This window comes from Acromyrmex echinatior, chromosome 16 (genome assembly GCF_024713525.1).
Source record: "Acromyrmex echinatior isolate Ae372 chromosome 16, ASM2471352v2, whole genome shotgun sequence".
Classification (NCBI taxonomy): Eukaryota; Metazoa; Arthropoda; class Insecta; order Hymenoptera; family Formicidae; genus Acromyrmex; species Acromyrmex echinatior.
Window position 1 is genome coordinate 2,837,403 of NC_141867.1, and position 24,810 is coordinate 2,862,212.

The 24,810-nt window shown below is 33.7% G+C and overlaps 1 protein-coding gene and 1 long non-coding RNA gene across 26 annotated transcripts in view; one reads left to right on the top strand and one right to left on the bottom strand.

Moving 5' to 3' along the window:
* PMCA (plasma membrane calcium-transporting ATPase 3) overlaps positions 1-24,810 on the bottom strand; it is a 192,607-nt gene that overhangs the window by 58,656 nt on the left and 109,141 nt on the right. For 19 of the 23 annotated variants that reach the window (XR_015547710.1, XR_846671.2, XR_015547711.1 and 16 more), the window contains 6 exons: positions 4,090-4,370; positions 3,578-3,778; positions 3,100-3,329; positions 2,807-2,942; positions 2,554-2,688; positions 789-824 (listed from right to left, as the gene is read on the bottom strand). Coding sequence is in view for 19 of the 23 variants with exons in the window: in XM_011062931.2 (XP_011061233.1) it covers positions 789-824; positions 2,554-2,688; positions 2,807-2,942; positions 3,100-3,329; positions 3,578-3,778; positions 4,090-4,246 (895 nt within the window). In the remaining 4 variants the exon portion in view is untranslated. Of the gene's footprint in view, positions 1-788; positions 825-2,553; positions 2,689-2,806; positions 2,943-3,099; positions 3,330-3,577; positions 3,779-4,089; positions 4,389-4,594; positions 4,735-5,653; positions 5,716-5,782; positions 5,922-24,810 lie in introns of those variants that run through there. The other 4 variants (XM_087414419.1, XM_087414422.1, XM_087414418.1 and 1 more) reach the window with 4 other exon arrangements.
* LOC105150084 (uncharacterized) lies at positions 5,896-22,987 on the top strand. 3 transcript variants are annotated; one of them, XR_846676.2, is made up of 4 exons: positions 5,896-6,035; positions 7,550-7,904; positions 9,528-9,688; positions 20,963-22,987. It is a non-coding gene; the product is annotated as an uncharacterized LOC105150084 (long non-coding RNA). The 3 variants fall into 3 exon arrangements; XR_015547712.1 differs by lacking the exon at positions 20,963-22,987 and adding an exon at positions 18,753-18,841; XR_846675.2 differs by lacking the exon at positions 20,963-22,987 and having other exon boundaries at positions 9,528-16,261.

Sequence of the window (24,810 nt, forward strand, 5' to 3'; positions counted from 1 at the left end):
TAGTGGATGCTATTCGAGTTAATGGATAGAAGTTTAATGAAAAATGATTAAGATTAAGTGGCACAGCAGTTACATGTTAAAAACACAGATTTAAAACCACGGGTGTTTATATCATTACTAAAATGCAGAAAACGAGAAGCTAATGCAAGAACGAGATAGCCGCTAACGTGTCAAATGCATATAAACCACTGCCAATAGAACACGCAAAAATCAATAGGGAATACGGAAGCGTGGACAGTATAATTTCATTTCTTCTTTTACACTCGGTCCTGGATATAACGTATTTAGTAGCGAGCAATATATCGATATAATACGAGATCATGTCCTTTAAATAAAACGCGTAGTGTCCACCCTCATCATGATTTTCATTATTTTAAGTTAATATTATTGCTTCAAAGCGCGCAATATATCCCAGGTCCGAGTACACTTAAACTGTGCTCAATGAAGAGAGGGAAAATCGACTTTAATCGAATATTGCCAATGCGATAAAATATTCTTTCATACGCAACATTAGTATACACATAGTATAAGGTCGTAGGTACAATTAATCGAAATAACATAGAAAAAAGAAAATATACCCGCCGAATGATATAGAAAAATGAAGAAGATGAAGTGAGAGATAAAAGAAAACGGAATACTGCCTTGAGAATTCGATCAATTTCTTGATATTAATAGTAACGTATATGTGTATAATGTACACATAATTATATATCGAGATAAAAACAATAAGAATATGTATACATATATATATATATATAGATAGATAGATATTATTTAGAATTATTCACCTGGTAATGACTTCTTCTTCCGCTGCTTTTTAGCCTCTAGATAAAAAAATACATGCAAAACGAAATTGATTAGCAATCTATCTGAAAATGTATATGCCAATAAGTCGCGCCATTAACAGAATTCAAGTCTTTTAATTATAATTCTTTTTCTTCCATTTCTCGTTAATTTTCGTAAGAAGGGTATTTAATACTAACAAATGAGGTAGGTACAGCCCAGAAGGTCTAACATAAAGAATGAAAAATGGCTACTGTTTTATGATAAATGGACAAATTTTCACTAATATAATTGTAAAAGTGCATAAGAATGCATTCCTGGTAATACATACACGCACGCACGCACGCACGCACGCACGCACGCACGCACGCGCCAGGAAAATACAAATTCACCTTCCAGGTTGTGCAACAACGAAATACATACAGAGGAGCATGGATCGTCAAAGAAAAGAATTATGCCTTTGATATTCTATTTCCATATATAAAATGTCCCAGAAATGGCGTACTTTTCTTAAATACAAATTTAGAAAAATTGGATTAAAACAACTTATATCCAATATATATCAAAAATTCAGATAAGTTTAGTGTTTGAAAACAATTCTCCCGCACCTTTTTTTAAGTAAGTATCAATCCTTGACATTTTTAATATAAAATATAAAATTAAAAGTTTTAGTCTCTGATTTGAAAAGTACGTGACTTGTAAGACAGTTTCTATAAAAATAATTTGAAAAGATTATAGAATAACAATTTAACCAATTTTGCAATTATCAAATGTGAACCTCATATACACATATCAGACAAAGATAAGAAAACATTATACAGCAGAAACATTATACAGCGGAAACATTTTAGCTATGTAGAGAGGAATAATAACACAAATGACTCAAGAAAATATATGAAACATAATCAAATAATGGCACCTTGAAAATATTCTACCGATAAGAGCTCCTTCTTCTCATAAATTATATATGACACTTTACTAAAGATAAGTTGGCAGAAATAACTGTAATTTGCAGATATTATTTTCGATGTTTACTCACAGTGCCTAATATATATTGAATGTATAATTGAATGGGGAAAGAATTTTTTATTAATGAAAGAATTATCATGTAATAATACTGCTGCGTCAATGCATTTTACGAGAATATTTTACACTTTTTAAAACTAGAAAGTATTCGTTCTTGAAACATTAACAAATCAAAACACAAATTCTCTATTGCCAATCAGTTAATGAGTTAATAAAAATACAGAAATCGATCTGTAGGTGTTGCAAATGCAATGTCGAGGGTAAAAACAGGGAATAAAAAAATGACTATTTGTAAAATCTGTAATAAAAAATTGTCACACCAATTCACGTCAAAACCATGCGTCCACTGCGATTCGTCTACACTCATTTTGAAACATTTCGTAAATATCATGCGAGGATATAATAGAATACCAACAACTTCTATTAAAGGCAAATCACCGTAAATTCGCTGCTTGTACGTCATAACATATTCATTTATCGGCTTTTCAATAGACTTTTCAATAGTTTATTGAATGATTCAGAAGTTGCTAGTAGAGAGACAGGTGTACTAAATCATCAGAGTGGAAAGAATATGAGAATATCGATTTTGAAATTAATCTAACAAAATCTAATAGAATTTCAAAAAACACGTACTATATAAGTGTAAATATAAAAGATTACATTACTCCAAGAATTTAGTAACATCTGTATAAATATATAATCATTCAAAGTGATTAGTCGATCGGAAATAACGATTACACGTACCTTTCTTCATTTTCTTGATTTCTTGTTCCTGTTGATCAACAGCAGCACCCAGTAAGGTAAAGATAATACCCGCTTGGGAATTAACACCTACTGCAGTAACTAACATTTTTCCGGAACCCTCCATCACGTGCGTACCTTTTCAACAATACAAAATAATTTTCCGTCCTATGACAATTCTTCCAAAATTTTGAACATTTTTTTATACATTAGAAATAATGTATCAACGAAAATAATTCAATCAAGGCTCTCTCACCTGAAAGTACCATAGGATCGAATGCTTCCCCTTTCTTTACATGATCTGACTCTCCAGTCAGACTGGATTCATCCACTTTGAGATCGTTGCTTTGTATAAGAATACCGTCTGCAGGCAACAGGTCTCCATATTTTATCTATATTGTCAAACAGCTAATTTAATATAAATTTTGCTTTCTTCTACTACATTATAATAATATTAATAAAGATGCCGTACAAAGTTAATCCAACATTAACAGATTATTATATATTTAAAGACTATAAAAAATGTGATTAACAATGCTGCATATATACCTGACAAATGTCACCCACAACAATGTCAGATACGGAGATTTGTTTCACTTCTCCTTGCCGTATAACCGAGAACTTGTGTTCTCCCTCTATCCGACTTTGAAGACCTCTAAACTGTCTCTCCTTGGAATAGTCATTAAACGCCGTCACTAATACCACCACAATTACAGAAATCAATATAGCGAGTCCTTCAATCCAACCGTATTTCGCTTCGTCCTCATCTACACTCACAACTGGAGATAAACGAAACAAATTATTGTAAAAATCTCTTTCTCTCTCTCTCTAGAGTCTTTCTAAACCTAAAGCTGACACTCTCTGCAGTTATTACATATACACATCGTGTGTGTATGTGTGTGTGTGTGTGTGTGTATGTGTGTGTGTGTATATAAAAGATTTTAATATAAATTTCTTACTATACTAGCTAACAATAAGTGGAAACTACTCATAGATAAATATATGACATCACATCATAAATACTTACCTTCTTTTTCCTCATCATCAGCAGGTTGATAAAAGCTAAGACCTAATGAAACCAATGCTGCTACTTCTAAGATGATTAACGTGACATCTTGCAATGCTTCCCATACTAACTGTAAAAATGTTTTTGGTGGCTTTGGAGGTATCATATTGGAACCAAATGTATCTCGCCTATGTTGTATATCCGCTGCTGATCCACTAAGACCTACATAAATATCACAATTATCACAATATATTTCTCATCATGTTTTTCTATGTCAGAATTTTTGTTTGTCATGATTCTTAGACTGGTAGTCCAGTTCTTACATTTAAGCCTTTTTAAGTACAGTCTTAAGATTAATGTCTAAGTCAATTAGAGCCATATTAACATCTTAAGACATTACTTAAGATGATTTTAAAATAACAACTGATTATGAATATCGGCTTTATTAAGCTTTCAGAGATTAGAAGAAAGTGAAGCTTATCTCTTGTCGACATAAATACTCTGTCCTAGTGAGATACAACTGACGAACCTACCTTCATTGGGTGAAGTATACAGCTTTTTACAAATCTCCTGCACACCACCGTAGCCATTGATCTTGTTGACACCTTCGCGACCCCGGAGCTCCATGAGCTCACGGAGTTGCTTAAGCGTGACACCATATTGGGCCGGCCGGCCGTCTATCGTCGCCATGATATCCTTGTCGCCTCTGTTGGCCGAAGCCAACTACTATTGCGCTTCCGCAAGGCTACCACAGCTCGTATTATTCTCTGGCGTCTCTGCTCCACTGGCCTCCAAGTGAATGGAGGACCAACGGCTGAAACATAAGAGAAACCTTCTTCAATTATCAAGTTTACAAGTGCAATGAGATGCTAAATGAATATAAACACATGTTCCATGTTACATTCATATACACATGTTACATTTAACTTTCATTTCATTTGTAACTTAAATTATCGCAGTGTGTCCACTGACTGAAAATCACAGTCTATGGGCCACGTCGACGCGTCACGAAGAAAGGATTAAATAGACGAAATCTACCATCGCGAGGCGTGTAGCGCACATCGTTGCACAACGGTCGTGCGTTGCACGACGACAGGTCAGCTCTCCTTGATCCGGCGGTGCTGCGGGAATCGAGTAACGCGGACGCAATCGATATCGGGTGACCGCGTGCCAGGAAGCTGAACGAATAATCCGACGATGAAGATGATGATGACGGCGACAAGGACGAGGGCACGCGGCTATGCTCGCGACGGACGTTCTCGTCGCTTATGCAACGCGATTATTGATTCCGGGGGTGTGCAGCGACGTCGAAAGGAGCAACATCGCTTCGCCGTGCTGGTGCCTGCATACATGTACACTACTCACACACACACACACACACACACACACACACACACACACACACACACACACACACACACACACACACACACACACATACACACACGTATGTACGACGCGCATATACACACATATACACACATACACCACGCAACCCTACCGCGGCGCTTCGCTAAATGTCAAACTCCTTTAACCCGGCGCCGAAGCGAACGCGCGCCGCGCACCGTGTCACGGAGAGAATCAGCGGCGAGATCGGAGAGAGATCACGAGGCGCTCGTCGCGCGCGCGCGCGCGCGCGCGCTAATCCCGGAGGTCGGTTAACCCTCTCTCTCCCCCCGAATTAAAGAGCCGACAGCCGAGTGCACTCGCCCCGTCCTCTCCGTCAGGGACGCTTTCAGATTTCCATCCCAAGGAAATTCATTCCCAGATATCGCTTTATCCTCGTTTAACGTTAAATCTCGGTGAACAACAAGGATAAAGTGACATCCGAGTGACACTCGAGTAGGAATTTGAACATGAACCAGGTGTTAACCCGCTTCCCCTCGAGTGCTCGAGCTGGAGCGTCTCGCGCTCCGAGATTGAGGTTATGAACGCCTCGGCAGCGGACTGAACTGCGGAGCGAGCGGGGCTGCGCGAAGCGCAAGCGACGTGAAGGTTGGCGCGGATCGCTCGAGTGCAGAGTGAAGTCCGCAGGTGAGAACCTCACGGGGTGAAAACGAATGTTGCGAACGTGGCCGTTGATGGAACGGAAAATACCGCTAACAGGACCGACTGTCACTCACTCCCGCTCGATAGGAATACAAACACGGTGCTCTAAAAATAACGACGCGTGTCGAACGGAGAGGGAACGAATGTGAAAGAAAGAGAGAGAGAGGGCGCGTTTACCTCCTGATGGTTCCCCTTTTGTGGCACGTATTAGGAAGGCGATGTGTTCGAAGGAAATCGACGAACAAACAGCCGGGGCGACCACGGCCCTTTTAAGGCTGTCCCCCTCCCCCAGTCACAATTTCATGATTTCCCGTGAGTGACGTATTGGAAGGAGAGGCTTTATCGCCGCGCAGACAGAAAGGCAGGCGAGCGGTGGCGGGCGGTGCATCCAGTAATGTATGAAGATAGCTGCCGATCACAGACAGTAGAGGCGAGTGTTAAATGAAATTAGCTATCAGAGAGAGAGAGACAGAGAGAGAGAGGGAGAGAGCAAAGTAATAATCTAGTAATAATCGATTTGTGTTGCCCTCTAGTAGATTGCGAGCGCAACTCCTCTTTCTTTTTCCTCTCTTTTTCTCTCTCATTCTCTCTTCTCTATCTCTTTTCCTTCCCCCTTCCCTAACTTTTTGTCTAGGATTGTTACTTTACCTCGAATCGCGGATTTGTTACGTTATCGCACGCTTTACTACGCTCGTAATACTTCGAACCTTTTTATTTCCGGTCGCATCTGTCGCCAACGCCACTTCCGGCGTTCAAAACGAAAGATCCACGAGTAGAATACGTAATTATAAAATCAAGAAGACATGAAGTAGAAGTCATTTTAAGAAAAATTATAACGATGTTATTCGATACATTTGTGAAAATGATTTTGCGTGTAATTCTTGGCATGACAGTCATTTCTTTATGATTTTTATTTAAAAAATATATTAAAATTTACAAAATCATAAAGATAATATCAAGTGGGATTTATTTTAGAAAAAAATCATAATATTCATTATATCCAAGCAAAACAAGTCATTATGATATCAAAATGATGTCAAAATAACTTCAAAATGATCATTACAAATCATTTTATAATCATTTCCGATTCATTTTAATATCATTTTAATGTTATCATGACTTGTTCTGTTTGAGACATTTTTAATGATGATTTTACAATGAATTTGACATGATAATAATAATTTTTAAATGATTAATTTTTTTATTAATTTCTGACGTGATAATGATTTTTAAATGATTTTTTTACTAAAGAAATTACTTAAAAATCATTGTCATATCACAAAATCATGGAAATTGTATTGAATGACATCATAATAATTTTTCCTGAAATGACTGATATTTTTTTAATAAAAAAAAATCACTTCAAAATTACTGTCATGTCAAAAATTCATCACAAAATTATCAAAATCATAATTTTTTATAAAATAAATAACTTAAAAATTAAGAAGATTATTGTCACGTCAAGAGTTTATCACAAAATTATCTTCAAAAGTGCATATTGACGTCAATGTAATTTTTCCTAAAATGACTTATACTTGATGTTATCTTATTCTTTTTGTGATTTTGTATCTTTTTGTGTTTTTGTGATTTTATCTAAGTGATACGTAACTCAAGGAAAAGGAAAAGAATGATACGCAGAAATCGCGTGATCGATGTCCATTTCTTACCAATGTAGCTTAATTTTAATCTATTTTTTATCTTTAATTTATTTTTTATCTTTTTTTAGTTCTAACCCAGATAGAACACAGAGTCATAATTAAGTCATAATGATATCACAGAATGTCATGACGTCATTTGATACTTGAAAATTAATTTATGAGTGACGAACGAAGTCATGATGATATCTTCATGATATTATTATGACTTCTATATTCTACTTGGGAAGAATTAGAAAAAGATATTCGTTAAATCAAGGTTAAAGTTAAGTTGCATTTATAAAAATAGCAACGACGCGGGAAAAAAACGGGAATCCTCTGCGAGATAAAAATTTCGTCCCGAGAGAGAAACGACCTGAGTACACATCGGAAAGAGCACACGGAAATTTAATCCGTTCAGTAAAAGCCCTCTGCGACGAAAGATCAACGGCGGGACGATGAGAGACGTCGGGACGCCGGGCGTCGTCGTTGCGACGCGACGCGGCGACGCGTTCTCCACACTCAAGATGGTCCAGCTCACTCACGAACGGTTCACGTAATCCTCTCATCCCCGGCTATTTCGAACTGGGCAATAATCAGCAGTGGCCGCGTTGGTTCCTTTTACGATGCCGAGATCTCAACAACATGACGTCAAACAATCAAAGGTAGTGAGAGAATGTTAAACTTTATGCACAATGAAAGCACAGAGAATACAATCATCGTATATTATAAATTTTGTAATTTTTTAATCAGGCAATTATTACTCATTAGACAACTATTACTTATCTATACTGAGAAAAAAGTTCTAATTGTATTAATAAGAAGTACAAATAAAATAAATTAGATATTGAGAAAAATATTCTGATTGTACCAACGAGAAGTACAAAAAAAAAACAAATTGGATCATATAAATTAGATATTGAGAAAAATGCTCTGATTGTAGTAACGAGAATACAAACAAAATAAATTCTGATTATATAAATCAAAGTTCTGGTTGTCGTAATTGAATTTCTAGTTACTTCGAGAGTAGAATGTTTAATAGATTTAACTGTCTAATTTATATGTTTCTGACTGAATCTATCGGGATTAATGCAACAGAACTTTTTTTCAGTGCAAACTTGTCGACTATTATCGCAAAGTCAATTTGATGAAATTTCTGTTGTTTTACTAGCAGTCTTATATTATCTATAACATCTATATTCTAAGACGGATAATATAAATTTGATATTTTGCAAAAGACGGATAATATAAATTTGATATTTTATGTCTGTTTCTACCACTGTAGAGTAACTTTCTGATCTCGGTTTATAACTTAACTATCTTTTCTTATTTTAAGAATTAGAAAAAATAAACAGCATGTTATATATAAACTGAGATTAAAGTTAATCTACATTGATAAAAGTAGAGGGATGATGAAGGACGAATCGGATTTGAACAAAATGGGGCTACATCAAATGTTAAATTCATGACGTGGAAAGCTTTACATTGAAAAAAAATGTAGTATCAATAAGAGATACGAATAAATTGTATTCTGATAATACCAAACAAAATTCTGGTTATCGTAATTGAATTTCTGATTGCGTTATTTCGACTAGAATTTATTATTTCGATTAGTTCGATAGATTTCACTACGTTCTAAAAATTTAGCGTGGATTTAACACCATGGGTGTTAAATATAATTCTTACTTTATTGGTGTTGATTTATCAAAACGCCAACAAAATGTGGATTTAACATCATGAGTTTTAAATCATACTATTAAATTTATAATGTGAAATTATAACTAATTGGAGTTATTTTTAATTATTTCTACAAAAAAGGTCGCCACTGCTTCTATCCTATTAATTTAACTAAAACAATGCAGTTAAACAATTTAATTCAAGAAAATATGTTAAATTTTATTCAAATTTAGTTTATTATTTACTAAGTGCATATTAATATGGATGTTGTTTACTTCAACCACAGAAATGGATTGATTTACATGTTGACACACATGGAAGTTAAAATGTTATTTTAACAAGGGATTGATTTAATTTCTTTGATTGCTCCTTTGATATCTAATAATGTAATGGTCAATCCACACCCATAGTATTAAATTCACATCATGTTGATGTTTATGTCAACATATATATATATATATATATATATATATATATATATATAATACGGAGAAATAATCACCGCGTGTGATGTTAAATTCACATCTATATTTTTTAAAGTGTATCTGATTTGTACCTATATGGTCAAACCTATTTCGAATTTCAATTAATGCAGACTTTTTTCATTACAGAAAAAAAGGAAAGAACGATAAAAAAAGAAACATAACAGAAGTGTGATCGGACATAAAGGCGATGCCGGTTCTTGTTCGAGATCGAATTTGTGCATCTCCTCGAGCGACCGGATGACGTGATCTAAGGGACAGCTTCTTGCATCGATCTCAACGAAAATTGCGTAAGGAGAAGCAATTTCCCGTTCGTGTCGTTCCGCACAGCGTTTCCGTCGCTTTTCATTAAAACGAGTGTCGGGCATTTGGCGCGCGCGCGTAATTGCATTTCGCCGCGCGCATTTAAGCGGCGAAACCGCGCTGGGGCAACTTTTATAGCGCAATTTCACGACTTGAAATACTTCCAAAATGCATCGGCCTTTCCCTTCTTTTTCCTCTTCTTCATCCTCTGTCATAAAAAATTTTCAAGTTTCGCTTTGAACAGCGTCGACTTCTACCAATGTAATGCCCGCTTCTACCAATGTAAATTAACTTTAATCTCAGTTTGAGGATGTATTGCACATATTTTTTTTTAACAGAATGAAAAAATTATGAAAAAATTATAAATTTTTCTATATTGTATTTCAAAGTAATACAAAAACCAATTTAGAAACTGGATAAGATATGGATAAATGAATGTATAATCGGATCTTTTCAATGTTTCTTCCATTGTTTATAACTTTTTCATTAACAAAGTTACATTTTTTATTTATTATATGTTCCTTAACGTTTGATGTTTCGATTAAAACAAAATTTATTAATATGTTCATTTTTATGAAAGTGTGTTATAAACAATCTCGAATTGAATTGCACGTGTCAGTGTGTTGTTCTCGTAACGTGGCGTTTCAGAATTTAAAGAATTCTAAGAATTAGAAAAGAATTAAAATTAGAAAAAACTAAAGAATAAATTTAAACCGAGATGCAAAATTAATCTACATTGATAGAGACATAAGCCAATCGTTGAAGTGAAGGTATTAGAAAATGAGTCAGCCGGATCAGTCAAGGATCGATTTTGACGCGACAACACAATCTTCCACTATAATAATACTAACAGATAACAATCGCGCACAATTGTAAAGAAATTATGATTTGTCACGTAAAAACATATATAATCCATCCGTATTTTCACCGCGTCATTCGCAGTCATTCGCGTGCAACCGATTCAATGTGTTGTCCACGCGATGATTCAAAGATCTCTTACTTGTCCGATTTGATCATCCGACAACACTCTCGTGTTCTTCCTTCTTCCGTATCTGGCCACAATGCTATAAATACGGAATCTGCGAGCGTAAAACGCAGAGAAGGTTGCGGAGTCGGTTAATTCTTGCGTGTGAAATATAGGCGGATTATGCGATGATGGCATTTCGCGCTGCGAGGAAACGATGTGATGGCCCGGGGAAGAGAACCGGTCGTGTTACTGGCGCTGTTTCAGCGCCGAGTGACCGCGGCCGAGGGAGCGTATCGTCATTAAATGCGTCTATAGAGCGCGGTGAGAGAGACGAGAGAGGCGAGAGAGGCGAGAGAGGCGAGGCCGCGGGGAGACGGAGAGGTCGCGAAATGATGTCACCGCTTACGCACGTTCATCGAATTAGACTCCGCGCGATTTTATTATCCGCTCAGACGGCTCTTAGCTAAACGAGTTTAATCGTTTTTGCATGAGCCGCTCTCATTATTCACCCGCGTACCACACCGTCATGTAACGTTAATTCCCCGTCCGGGGTGCGACGCCGTTCCTTTTTATTAACTGCACCCCGCTGCACCCGCAACGTTGTCGTCGTCATTGTTGGTTAGATGAGAAATGTCTTGTCAAATTTTGTCAGATTCGACGTCCACTGAAACTCGGAAGTAGTATACATTTCGCGAATATTAATGTGAAAAATGTATTAACACTACACTGTTAAATTTATGTCAAATTATATCCAACTAGAAGTTATTTTAATCACTTTTATATACAGAAAAATATCTTGTTGAGAAAGTGATCACTCAATTCACTTTCTTTCTTTTAAATAATGGTTATCTTCAACAAAGAATTTTATTTTCTTGATAATATAATATAATCTTAAAGTAGACTTAAAACAAATTTTAGAAAAACTCGTTATTACTGAAAACAAGAATCTATTTTCTTTTGAAGAACATTGTAAAATTGATCGAAGAAGTAACTTTATATAATAAGCAAATCGAATTTGTTTTAATTTAATAATATTGATTGAAGCATTAAACTTACTAAGATTCACAGAATACATTTTGAATAAATTTGATGCTCATGATGAACTTTTGCGGACATTGAAATGAGCAAGTTGGAAATTTTCGCAAGGTTTTTTTTTAAGCATGTGACAAGTTTATAAAGTAAGAATATTTTCCATTTTGTCCAATTCACAGTTCATATGTAAAAATAACCAAACTTACAGAAATTCAAAAAGTACTTTTTGAAAATAGAGATTTTAAATTTTAAAACTCTATTTTAAAATTTAAATTTCATTAATTTTTAACTAAGTTAAAAATAAAGCTGCTTGAATTTTGAAGTTTGTAGCGCTACGAACTCTTGTTCAAACCCAATACAGTACATAACTTTGGCTAATATCCTTAATGTAAATTTTATGGTTCTTCTAATCTATTAAGAATATTCATTTCGAGATAAAAAAAAACTGACAAAGAAATAACGAGTTTCACGAATGCAGTTTCATTGATGAACCGATCAATCAATTGATCACCGAAAATTGCAGGGTTGACAAAGACTAATGTTTTTTTTTTAAAGAATAAATCAATTTTTTTCTTAAATATGCTTCAAACATGCTTTAAATAGTATTAAAAAAAGATACGTTTAAAAACATCAATTAAGCATGTTTTTTAAACTGTTTAAAACATGTTTTTCTTACCAACTCTGGAAAAATATGACTCTCACCTGTTAGACACGAGAAAGAAACGAATCTGGGAGCGCGTTTTACGCGGTCAGAGAATAAATAGTATCATGTCACAACTAGTCATCGGCTCTGCTCGCACTCTGTGAGAGATAGAAGAAATCAACGGGGAATGATTCATGAATGTAAAAGAGCGTCCTACGCAAACGTGCTCCTCGTTCACGCGGCGCGTTCTCGGAATTCTCTGGCGCGTCACGCTCAACCATTTTCTTATCAAAATCCAAGCTCGTCCTTAATGCTCGCGAGGCACGCTTGCGGAGGAAATATGTGGAGGGAAAAAGACATGTAAATAAATATTTACGACGCCCTCCCCCCCTCCCCTTTAAGCATTGTATCCGGCCGAATCGATATAAACGACGCTGGACGCGTCACTAACATTCATTCGCATTCGCAATACGGTCGTTAAACGAAACAACAATATTATCCTCGAGGATGACGCATACATTCGTTTAATACTTTCACCGCCACCATTGTCTCGTGTGGCGACATTGACGATTCATGTGCAACTAAAAACAGAGAATGCACCGTTTGTGCCAATGTGGGTTATAAGACGCGATGATGTAAAACTTTAACAACGCGTTACAAATGGTTGACGTAATCGGAGAATAATTTTGCATATCGATCCATTAGATAATTTACGAGAAATAATTTTCAGCTTGTAGTCGTTTCTTGAAATGTACTCTATACAGTATGTTTCGATCTGTTATGTTCTTGCTACGTTACCTACACTTAACGATCACTTTTAGTGGATGCATCCTTTTAAAAAAAATTATCCAACAGCATAAACAGATAACGAGGCTCGACCAAGATAGAGAAGAATGACTGGCACGTGGCGATTACTCGTTGAAATTTTACAAGTTTGCTGGCCCCACCTCGTAATCACGACAGTCTTTTCGAATACGCACAGGTAGTAAAATTGTGACAGAATGCAATTCACCTTTCAGCGTGCAGTGATTTTGAGATGAACGACAGACGGCATCTGTCTCGATGCATCATTCATGCTTCTACCATTCGCTATACACCTTGATTGCATCACTGTTTTTATTTAACTTCTAAAGAGACTCCTGTTGAATATGTTAATATCTAAATTGAAGAGAGAGAGAGAGAGAGAGAGAGAGAGAGAGAGAGAGAGAGAGAGAATCATGAATATATTTTTTTGATGCGATATTTTCAGGAGACGGAGTACTTAGCACATTTTATATCACATTTATCACCGCACTTAAGTATTTTATTTACATTAGTAATTATCGCGATACCGCAGTTTAACAAATAATTTAATCTTTCGTGAATGACATCGATATTTTTCCACATAAATTCAACCAATGACATTCAATATTCTTACATGGAAAAGATGATTTTAAAGTAACTAAAAATTTAGCTAAATCTGAAAATAATTTTATTGGGTCATCAAAATAATTATGTAGAACGCTCAAATTGATTACTAAAATTATACCAGAATTTTTCGCAGCATCGCTACTTCAGATCTCTACGTAATTATTTTGGTTCAACATTTCGGTCCAACAAAATTATTTTCAGATCTGTATCTAATTAAATTTTTAGATACTTCAGCAAAATCGTTCTCTCTGTATTTTTTTTAACGATATTTTCAGAAAATAGAATAAATAAGCACATTTTGTTACATTTGTCACAGAGCACTTAAATATATTTTTACATTAATTATCATTTTTACAAAAGTAATTATAAAATAATTGTCTTTTGCGATTGACATCGATATTGTTCCGCATATAAAGTTCAACCAACGGTAATCAGCATTCTCATTTTCTTTTGCAATATTTTCAGGAGGTGAAATAAATATTTTATGTCACATTTGGCACTTATTTTGCTTTATTTTTAATAATTATCACTTATTTGCTACAACAACGATACACAAATAAAAAATTGAAGCGGTCCAAAAAATAAATTTGATTGTTTTGAATCATTAAAATTTTATAAATTTAATTTTGAAATGCAATTTTGATGTAACAATTGATTGTAGAAAAACAAAAGATGTATTTTTAATTTTTTTCTTTATTTTTCATTCTTTTTTACAAGCTCTTTTTACAAGTTTCTAAACAAATCAAATTTTTTGAATTATGTTATTGCAAATGAGTCATATATTTACAAAAGTAATTAAGAAATAAATTTAACCACTTGACATTCAATATTTTCACGTTTTTGCGATATTTTAAAAGCTAGAGTGAGCAAACATTTTAGTTACTTTTGTCGTAGCACTTAAGTATTTTACGTCAATAATGATCACGTTATCATGTTTAAAAAAAAATAACACCGTTTAACAAAAACCTTATTTTTTGCGATACAAATGTGACTAGTCATTTGCGACATATTTTTGCCTGCTGAACATGAATGTATTGACAAAATTTGGTTAATATATCACAATTTTGAGAATGACATTAAAGAAGCAAAAAAAAATGATGAGAATGACTGTTTTACATTCACATTCGTGTTGAAAAATATTGAACAGTATAATTATATGATAGTATAATTATATGATAATTATTTTGTGCAACTGACATGGATATCTTTTCTGTGCAAAGTTCAACCAATGACGTAATATTTTTTTTCCATCTTTTTTGCATAACGCAGAACGAAACTCCGCGGAGGGTTAAGGAATCACGTGTTACTCTAATTACCACCCACTCCGGCATAATTTCTACGTCAGGACCACAATAACGAATATTATCTCGAGTGCGCACGCAAAATCGCAAATTCACACGTTTTTTTTTTATGTTAAAGTCGTGCAATAAGCAACGAAGAATAAAATAGCATGGACACGACACTTCAATTACGTTCCCGCTAATTATGTGCAGCCTTCAAAAAACGCGAAGCCGACATCGCGGAATTTCCGCATAAGTTCTCGTATTATAGTGATAAAACCTACTTTTTTTCTCTTCCCCCACTGATCTCGCGTGGGTCGCGCTTTTCCGCAATTTTTGCAGCGTCGTGCAACTCGGAAATAAAACGGACCCGAGATCTGAGAACGCGAGATCGCGGATCGAGTTTGCGTGTAGGTGAACTCATTAAAAGTGGATCTTCGAATATCCGTACAAGAGTTTCCTATGCGTTATATGACGTCAGCTAGTATGAAAACGTCGAGTTTTTCGCGAGAGCGTTCGTGGATTTTTTCAGCTTATTTCACTACTATCGTGTCGGACGAGTTGTTTTCCGTCCTTCCTGTTTTTTTTTCACCTTGCGAGTCTCGTAATTTTTATTATACACATAACGCACGGCCGGATTGCTTTCGCAATATTCTCCTTCGCAGATGATATTCTTCGTTAACAATATCGCGTCACATGCTAATCGGGGTCTTCGGCGAGACGCCAAGTTGTCGAAAATTGCCTCGAGAATTGTGGACGGCTTTGAGCCGGGAAAACGATGAAATACGACACCAGCTATCCAGAAAGGTAGTAAAATGCAGTATACAATGAGGTAATAAGCAGCGGAATATAGACGGCGAGAACGAAAATATTTATACGAGCCTCGTATCAATGGACTTTCGCGGACATGTTTTTCATTAAAGCAATTTGTTTCGGAGCTCCATCCAAATTGAATTACGGAGGTTACCGTGATTTCCCTTGAATTAATCCACTTAATTCATTTTGTTTAAAAAGATGGAAAGATTAAGGTAATGTATGCGATAGGTAGATACCAATACATCACCTGAATTGTGTCGTGTGTGACAGCCACTTGTTCAATGTCACGCACAATAAAACGTCACGCACCAGGCCAAGTGAATCAATCCGATCATCCTCAACTCTTCCGCATCTGTCTCGTTTATTTATTTCTTTATTTATTTATTTCAATACAATAAATGCACGAAAAGAATGATTTTGATAAAGTATTTAAAAATTGAGATAGATCCAGATTTAAAAATAATTTTATTGAATCGTCAAAATAATCACGTAAAAATCTCAAGCATTGCTGCAAGAAATTTTTACATTTTTAGTGACAGTTTGAACGTCCGACATAATTATTTTGATGGTCCAACAAAATTAGTGTCAGATTTGCATTCAGCTAAATTTTTAGACACTTCAACAAAACTGTCCTTTTCGTGTAAGCAAATAACGAATTGTAGTCTAATAATATTTTTGTGTGAATTTTACAATTTCCTGTTCAAGCAAACTGCGCGTCGATTACCTATTTGTTGATCTTGAAACACAATCCTACACTGTTAGATATCAAAGAAACAATATAGTAACCCAATTCCTTAAGTTAAAATAAAATAATATTTTATTATTTTTAACTTCCATGTGAATCAAAATGTAAATTAGTACATTTCTGTGATTGGTTTCTAAGTAAACAACGTCTCCATACAAATGCACTTATAAGTGAATAATAAACTAAATTTAGTTAAATTTAATATTTTTTCAAGTTAAATTGTTTAATTTCATTATTTTAGTTAAATTAACGATATATTGAATAGGTGATGGTGACATAGAGATGATTAAAAATAACTCAAATATTGGCTGTAATTTGACGTTATGAATTTAACAGTGCAATTTAAAGCTGGAGTACGTAATATCACAAATTAAATTGGGAAGCAATTTCATAATACTGATGCTGATGAGCATGTAAACCTTCAACAAGTTACGAAAACTATACTTAAGTTCTAAAGCCTTCTGTTTAAAGTGAATGCAAATGAATCTTACAGCGATTGATAGAGGAAGATTTTAAAGGATTTGTATCTACAACTTAGAATTCATAGTACCAATCGTTCGTGTTTTGTACAATTGTTCAAAACACACAACATTGTTTTACCAAGAAATATTACAACAATATTATTAATGGTCTTGAACATCATTATGATAGGGGATATCGTTGTGATATAGGAGACATGCTCAATAATGAAGAAATCCGGATCACCATCAATTCTATATCAATTCATTTAATATTAACTCAATCAGTAATAATGAAAATATTTGTTGGTACTGACAGTATTATTGACCATGTAAGATTCCTATTTATATAGAGCATTGAAAGAATTGAAGCATTGCAATGTTAAAATGTGAATATTCTTTAACGTTGAATTTGTATTAATTTTTCTACATTGATTGTTAATGTATAAAACACTGTAAAGAATTTATTGCGGAAAATATCACCCATTAAAATATCAGACTCAAAATATCAGCCAAGATTCGAACCTAGATCTTCGTCATTCCGTGATGGGCTTTTTACTATTGTTTGTTTATTTCTTTCTTGCGTACAATATTTTCATGTCTCGTCAGATGAGGAGGAGGATCCTTTATATAGTTCACAATCACGGTTACCTCATTCTCGAATCGCACACGCACGTGAGCATTTAGGCGGAGTAAAACAACGTGTTGCCGCACGCGTGATATATCTGATGACCGATCCAGCCTTTCTACAGTTCCACGCAGAACTGGCGGATGCCGGCCGTCGAAACATTTCCGTCGCATAATCGCTAGCCGCGATGTACGCAGGAATGTATAATACAATACATAGTCGGGATGCGCGACTCTCCAGGGACGGTTGTTGATATTACGAAGTATCTCATCGCGAAATATCACTTTATGCGGTTTTAATGTTTCAACATCTCGTCCATTTTGCGTATATTCCTACAGAAAAATATGCTACTGTTGTAAAAGTGATTACTCAGTTTAGTTTTTTTCTTTTAAGTTACGGTTTAACAAAGAATATTTTTTTTATATATAATTGTCTTAAAATATACTTATTACAAATTTTAGAAAAATTTATTATCGTATATTCGAAGAATTTATTCTGAAAATGTTAAATTTTACCGAAGAAGCGACTTTATATAATAAGCGAATGTGTTTTAATTTAATAAGTTAAATTATAGCAATTATAACAATTTTTTTCAATGTAAAATAAGATGATATCGTACGAAGAAACCCAAAACATTTTCTTCCTTTGGACGGATAATTGATTTCTTGGCTGTTCCGGACCAGCTCCGACAATTATTCTTAAAGTCGAAACGATAAAAATAAAAATGAAAAAGTTTGCCGACTTTACGGCTCTCGGATGACAATATAGTTCAAGTTCGTGGAAATCTTTTTCGGGTATTTGGCACTCTCTTGGGACTTCCAGACAGCGTCTGAAAAATTCCATCGAGAAATATTCAAATCGATCCCGATTAAAATGAAAAAGTTATCACTGATTTCTGCATAAAGAAAACCGCAAAGTTGACAGCTCATAAAAACTGTAATTATTATACTTGCTACTATTGCAATTGTAGTCACAAATACCATTTTTCTCTTAGTATATTATTATCTCTACTGTTTATGTTCTCTCTGATTATATATATTTTTTTATCTACTGCCCTTATCATTCCTTTCAGCTACAACGTGCATTAACTATGCGACACATCGTTGCTGGTCAACGCACGCGTGCCGATCGCCAGCCAAAGATATGGTTCCCTCCTGTGCTCCTCTCGGCCTCGCCGTGCGCTCACGTGTAACGTAATCGCCGATAATATACGCACCATCGCGCCTCTTTTACATGCCGCGAGACGCAACGTAGGATATAGCTTCGTCTGGTATTGGATTCTGCGGTGCCGGACTCTGCGGTGTTTGTCAGTCCGTTGGAAAATTTGTGCGGTGTTACGGAAAATTGTTTCACCAACTCACTCTCTCTCTCTCTCTCTCTCTCTCTCTCTCTCTCTCTCTCTCTCTCTCTCTCTCTCTCTCTCTCTCTCCCCTCCTTTCTCTCCGGTGATCGACACCGACGCGAAGCAAAGCAATGCAGCCAGATAGATCTCTCTCGTGGAAACAAACAGCAGCCCTGTTATCCGTTTTCGCGTAATTTTGCTGTTTACGTAACACAAGAATCAAGATTCTAGAATGCACACGAAAGAAAAATAGTTACAGAATGTTTACTCATTTCCGCTTTTTTAAATAAATAAATCAGTATACAGATAGATGGATAAATGAATTATTATTGATTATTTAGCGTTTTAGAATCAGATTTTCTTGAGTGTTAAAAAGCAATACACTCGGCAATACATAATTGAATAACAAAATAAAATTGAAAGCAAATACATAAAATAAAATTATAAAAATATAGATTAAAAAAAAATGAAATATAAAAATAGAAGAGATGAAAATTGAAAAAAAATATACATAGACTACATTTATCCTTCTCTCTCTTTTTCTAGTTTTGATCACTTAATCTTTGTAGATACACTGAGAGAACAATTTTTGATATTTGTAGCTACAAGTGTACAACTTTACAGAAAAATTGCAAGAGATAAAAATAATTTATTTTCTTCTCATAGAATTTTAAGAATTTTTTCAGAATTTTTTATCAACTTTTTAGTACTGCATTTTCTTATTTTTACCACCATGAGAAAATACAGTATTAAAAAATTCTTAAAAAATTCTCAGAACTTTATAAGAAGAAAATAAACAATTTTTATCTCTTGCTGTTTTTCTGTAAAGTTGATAATATTTGAATAAAAAATTATTGAAAACCAATAGCGATTTTTAGTAATTAATATCTCGTTAACCATTGCGAAAATTGCAAAATGATAGAGAACTTTTCACTCAGTTTAGTCCGTTCTTTGCTCAGGATGAATGATGTCGAAATTTAAAGACACCTTGCATATAAAATTACTACTTAAAAAATTTATAAGTAACTTTTTTACTTCATTTTCCGACTTTCTTGCTACAATATTTTAAGTCGCAAATTTTGGGGCATCCCATATAATTAAATGTTAGTATAATTACGTAATTATTTCTGTTATAATGTTAGTAATAACTATATGTATAATTCTTATTAAGAAATTTATACAGTTGGCAACCGAAAATGACAATAAATTATATTATAAATTATATTACTACACAAATTATTGCAATCACTATAGTGATTAATTTAATTATAAGTTATAGTAACCATTTTTAACTGTAACCATTTTTATGATAATATAATAATATTATAACTATAATTAATAATTAATAAATATCATTTTTTGTCGCTAATTATATATATATATATATTTAATGATAAAACTATACATATACTATATGATTATTATCATTAACTTATACAGCAGTAATAACCATAATTATAATTATAAGTAATACACTTAATTACAAATATAAAAAATTTTTTCTCAGTGTAGATAGGCTATTCAGAGTACCCCAAAAAATTTTTACTTTAAATTGTAGTTATATTTTTTAAGTATATATAGAATTTACACATATATAGAATAACATTATTTTTATCTTTATAAGATAAAAGAATGTAAAAATAATGAACTTTCGAACTTCTTGGCAATACTTTTTATTTTCTTTTTCCAAATCAAAGAAAAAGTTTTTAAAATAACTATGTGTGTTACCTAGTCAAAGGATAAAACTAATGCTGTTCAAGAATTATAATTCTGGGCAATGACTTGACATGTATCGACGTTCATGTTGTTTATTGGTTTTCTTTCTTAATGAAGATTGAAAAAGGAAGGGCATAAACATAAATGTCAACACGTTAAAGTCGAATTCTAGAATTATAAATCTTGGACAATATTGCCTTAAAGGATTCACTTTCTCTTTCCAGAAATAAAGTTCGAAAATTAGGCCAAAGGGCGAGATCGGCCGTTAGCAGAGTAAATTTAATCAATCTCACGCGGATCTTCGCACGTCACGACGTCGTTTGCCAGGCTCGTTTCGGATAATGATCAAGCACAGTCATGTCCTTACGTTTCCCCGTTCATCCTACAAAACGTATTCAGGAAGAAACAATTTCATTGGATCTGCTCTTTCTTTTTTTCTCCGTTTCTCTCTTCTCTCGGAACGGTGATTGCTCCCGTAATGATACAAGCTCTTCGTGGAAATAGGAGAATTTTATCATAGCGATAAGGAAAAAAGAAGAAAGCGTAAAGGCGGGAAAGACTGTACGTAAGACAAAGAAAGAATCGAGATAAAATTGCATTATCCCTCCTATTCTTCTTCCTCTCGTTCTCTCTTCTACACGTCACGATCACTCAAGAGATATTTCGGCTATGTCTGCTGACGTCAGATACGGAAAAGCGTATATAATGCAAACGCATGCTGCGTAATTGAGATACTTGAGATGGGAACGATACAAGGGGAGACAGATGAGCTGTAACTATATGTGTATGTATGTATGTATATATATATATATATATATATAAGATATATATAAGATTATTTCCTGAGAAGATCGAAATGGGGAAGAGGGATTATATACCGGCGGCCGTGTTCAACCGTGGAATTCAATTTGACGTTTTCAGAGACGTTGCTTAAATCTTAATTAGACCATTACGTCATTCCTCGATCGAAGAAGTAGGTACGTGAGCTTCCCGAAACTCACTTGATTCGTTGGATTAAACAGAAAACATACATGAACTTTACTAGGAGAAGATATAAATAATATCAAATAATTTTTTCTTAAAAAAATGAAAAAGAAGACATTCAAAAAAATTTTCTACACGAATCGATACTTAATCTTTCGTCAATGGGATTTTGAAAACACAGCCGTTTTTTTTTATTGTGAATTCTGATAAATAAATTTAAATCTGTATAGAAAAATAAAATACAATCCAACACTTCTACAATAGTAAAAACTCGTAAAAGCTTCCACAAATATACAAGAATTTTTTTAGATTTTTATATAGTCTGGAATAATGCAACATGATAAAAAAGTTTAGCACAACAAAGTGTCTATTAAATCATTAACATATTTACAAAAATTAGTATTACATATTTACAAAAATATAAATTTTGAAATGTTAATTATATCTTATTAAATAATAATTAACACACAAAATGTCCACTTTTAGCTTTGATACAAGCTTTAAAATATTTCAAGAATGCAATGATGGCTGCGCATCTTTTTATAGATAAATTTTATTAAACTAATAGAGTTTCAGTTTATCAATAAAAATCTTTTAGTGCAGAGTCTTTTTTTTATATCTATTAGTAATTAATAAGATGTAATTAATATTTCATAATTTACTTGTTTTAAATATACTATCTAGGTAACCAGCTGACATTATTTGTCATAGTTTTGACGTCAAAATGACGTCAAGTATAATCGTCAGTTATTCAGACAGAATACAGAATCATAATTGAATCATAATATTACTTGCATTTTTTTTGCATTCAGCATCTTCGCTTTCTCTCTCTTCAACGCCCAAATATTTATTTCGTTTTAAGTGCAAAAGTTTTGAGGGTTTCAAGCAACCTAAATAAACTCAATGATATCATTATAGGACGTCATTTGACATTTAAAAAAATGAGCTTAATTAAAAAATGAACTTAAACTAAGTGACAAATAAAGTCATGATAATGTTCTTATGGTATTTAATATGACTTGTGTTCTATTTGAGTATCTGAGTAATGATTTGATCACACAATAATTGATCACATAACGATTTGAAACGCACAAAATTTTATGACTTTTTTGTGTATTGAGTTCAAAGGGTTGTTAAAGGTGCGAAATTTTATATTGGCAACAGAGAATTAAGAACATAGATGTTGTGTATCTGGATGTTTCAAAATTGTTAGATAATAATCGTTTTCAAAAACATCCTAAGTGATAAACGAATACAAAAAGAAACGTTTTGGCGAGTTTAATTAGAACATATGTTTATTTATATTCATAAATATATAACGTTAAACATTTCTGTAAAATTTCGCCCGAAGCGATAAGAGACACGACGGCAGAATTTTTAAGAATATTCGACTGCACATATGAGTGAACTACGACAAGATTGATCGTGTTCATCGATCCTGCAGAATCTTGAGTATTCAGTGTAAACTGTCGCGTAAAAATGTCGACGAAGTTCTTATCGCGCGTATTAACGGCGGTGGATGCATTTCACGGAACGGCAAAAGACAAAGTAATTTCATTTAGCAGACTCGCTCGTGATTAAAAATAGCGTCGCGATGTCTTCGTGCACGCGTTCAGTATGATTCTCTGTTTCTGTTTCTCTCGCTTTTTCTCTTTCTCGAGCGAACCGGCGCACCCATTCGTGTGCCATTTGTACACAGGGTGCCCCAGAAATCCCGTTCATAATTTTAATGACGCGACCTGTACGCGCAAAAGAGCAACATTCTCCATGTTCGTGTTCAGTATCTTGCAAATCGTGACGATAAATTGATAATATTCCATATTTTCTTGTTGCACGTAATTGTTGCATGTAATTGAGAAATGTCTCGAAGGCATAAGAACCTCCAGAAGTTCCAAATCCAAAGTTCTAAATACAAAATATTACATTAATATTTATGTAGAAATTTATCCAATATTAAAAATTGTATTAAATATTAATTATATTAAAAGTTATATTACAAATATAATATTAACTTTTTATAAAAGTTATATTAAAAATATTATATTAAATTTTTATATGTAATTATATTAAAAATTATATTAAATTTATTAATTATTGTGTTTTCTTCAAATCTAGTCTCTCTCTCCCTCTCTCTCTCTCTCTCTCTCTCTCTCTCTCTCTCTCTCTCTACCGGATTTTACTTCGAAAGATACAAACGAATGGAATTTAAACGAAATTTCATGGACGCAAAAAAATATACACATATATTTATATATAATGTCATTTAATTATATTAAACTCTGTTTGCACCTGCGGCATGCTATGAAAACAAGAAGAAACTAGTGGGTTCCGATAATTATAATATATGTCACTTCGTATTACTAGATAAGATCGTAACATGACGATAGCAAAATCGTGCAAAAATTAAATAAGAAGTATATTGAATATTTCTATCAAATGTTACATTAAAAATATATTAAATATTAATTATTATTGTTTTCTTGAATTCGAGTTCAGAATCTTATACAGAGAGACGAACGAATGAAATTTGAACAGAATTTCACGCAAAAAATATATATATCTACGAACGTCATCCAATTGATAAATAAACTCTGTTTACACCTGTGGCGCGCTATGAAAGCATAAAGAAGCTAGTGAGCTGCGATAATAAGTACACGTCACTCAGTTCTAATAGATAAGATTGTAACACGATAATAATGTAATCGCATAATACGATTTTAATTAAATTATGAAATAATCGCGATAAGAACCTATCATTTTATTACGGGAAGATCTTAATAATTTTTTTAAGATCATTTATATCAATTTATCATGGTAACATTATCATTATCCGTTATCGGACATCACTCAATAACCCGAATTTGTCAATCACCAAATTATTCTTCGATGCCCGAAATAACGACACTGGACGTTCAGCTTTCGTGTTTATTAGAGCTATATATAAAATATCAGAAGGCGATATCGATTTGATACTGCGGGTCGAGTTTTTAAACTTGCGTTGCACTTGAAGCGTTTCCGAAACTTATCTTGTCTTATCTTGAGTAAAAATCTCTTTACATAATTCAATTTAATTTCAGTTGAACGCAAT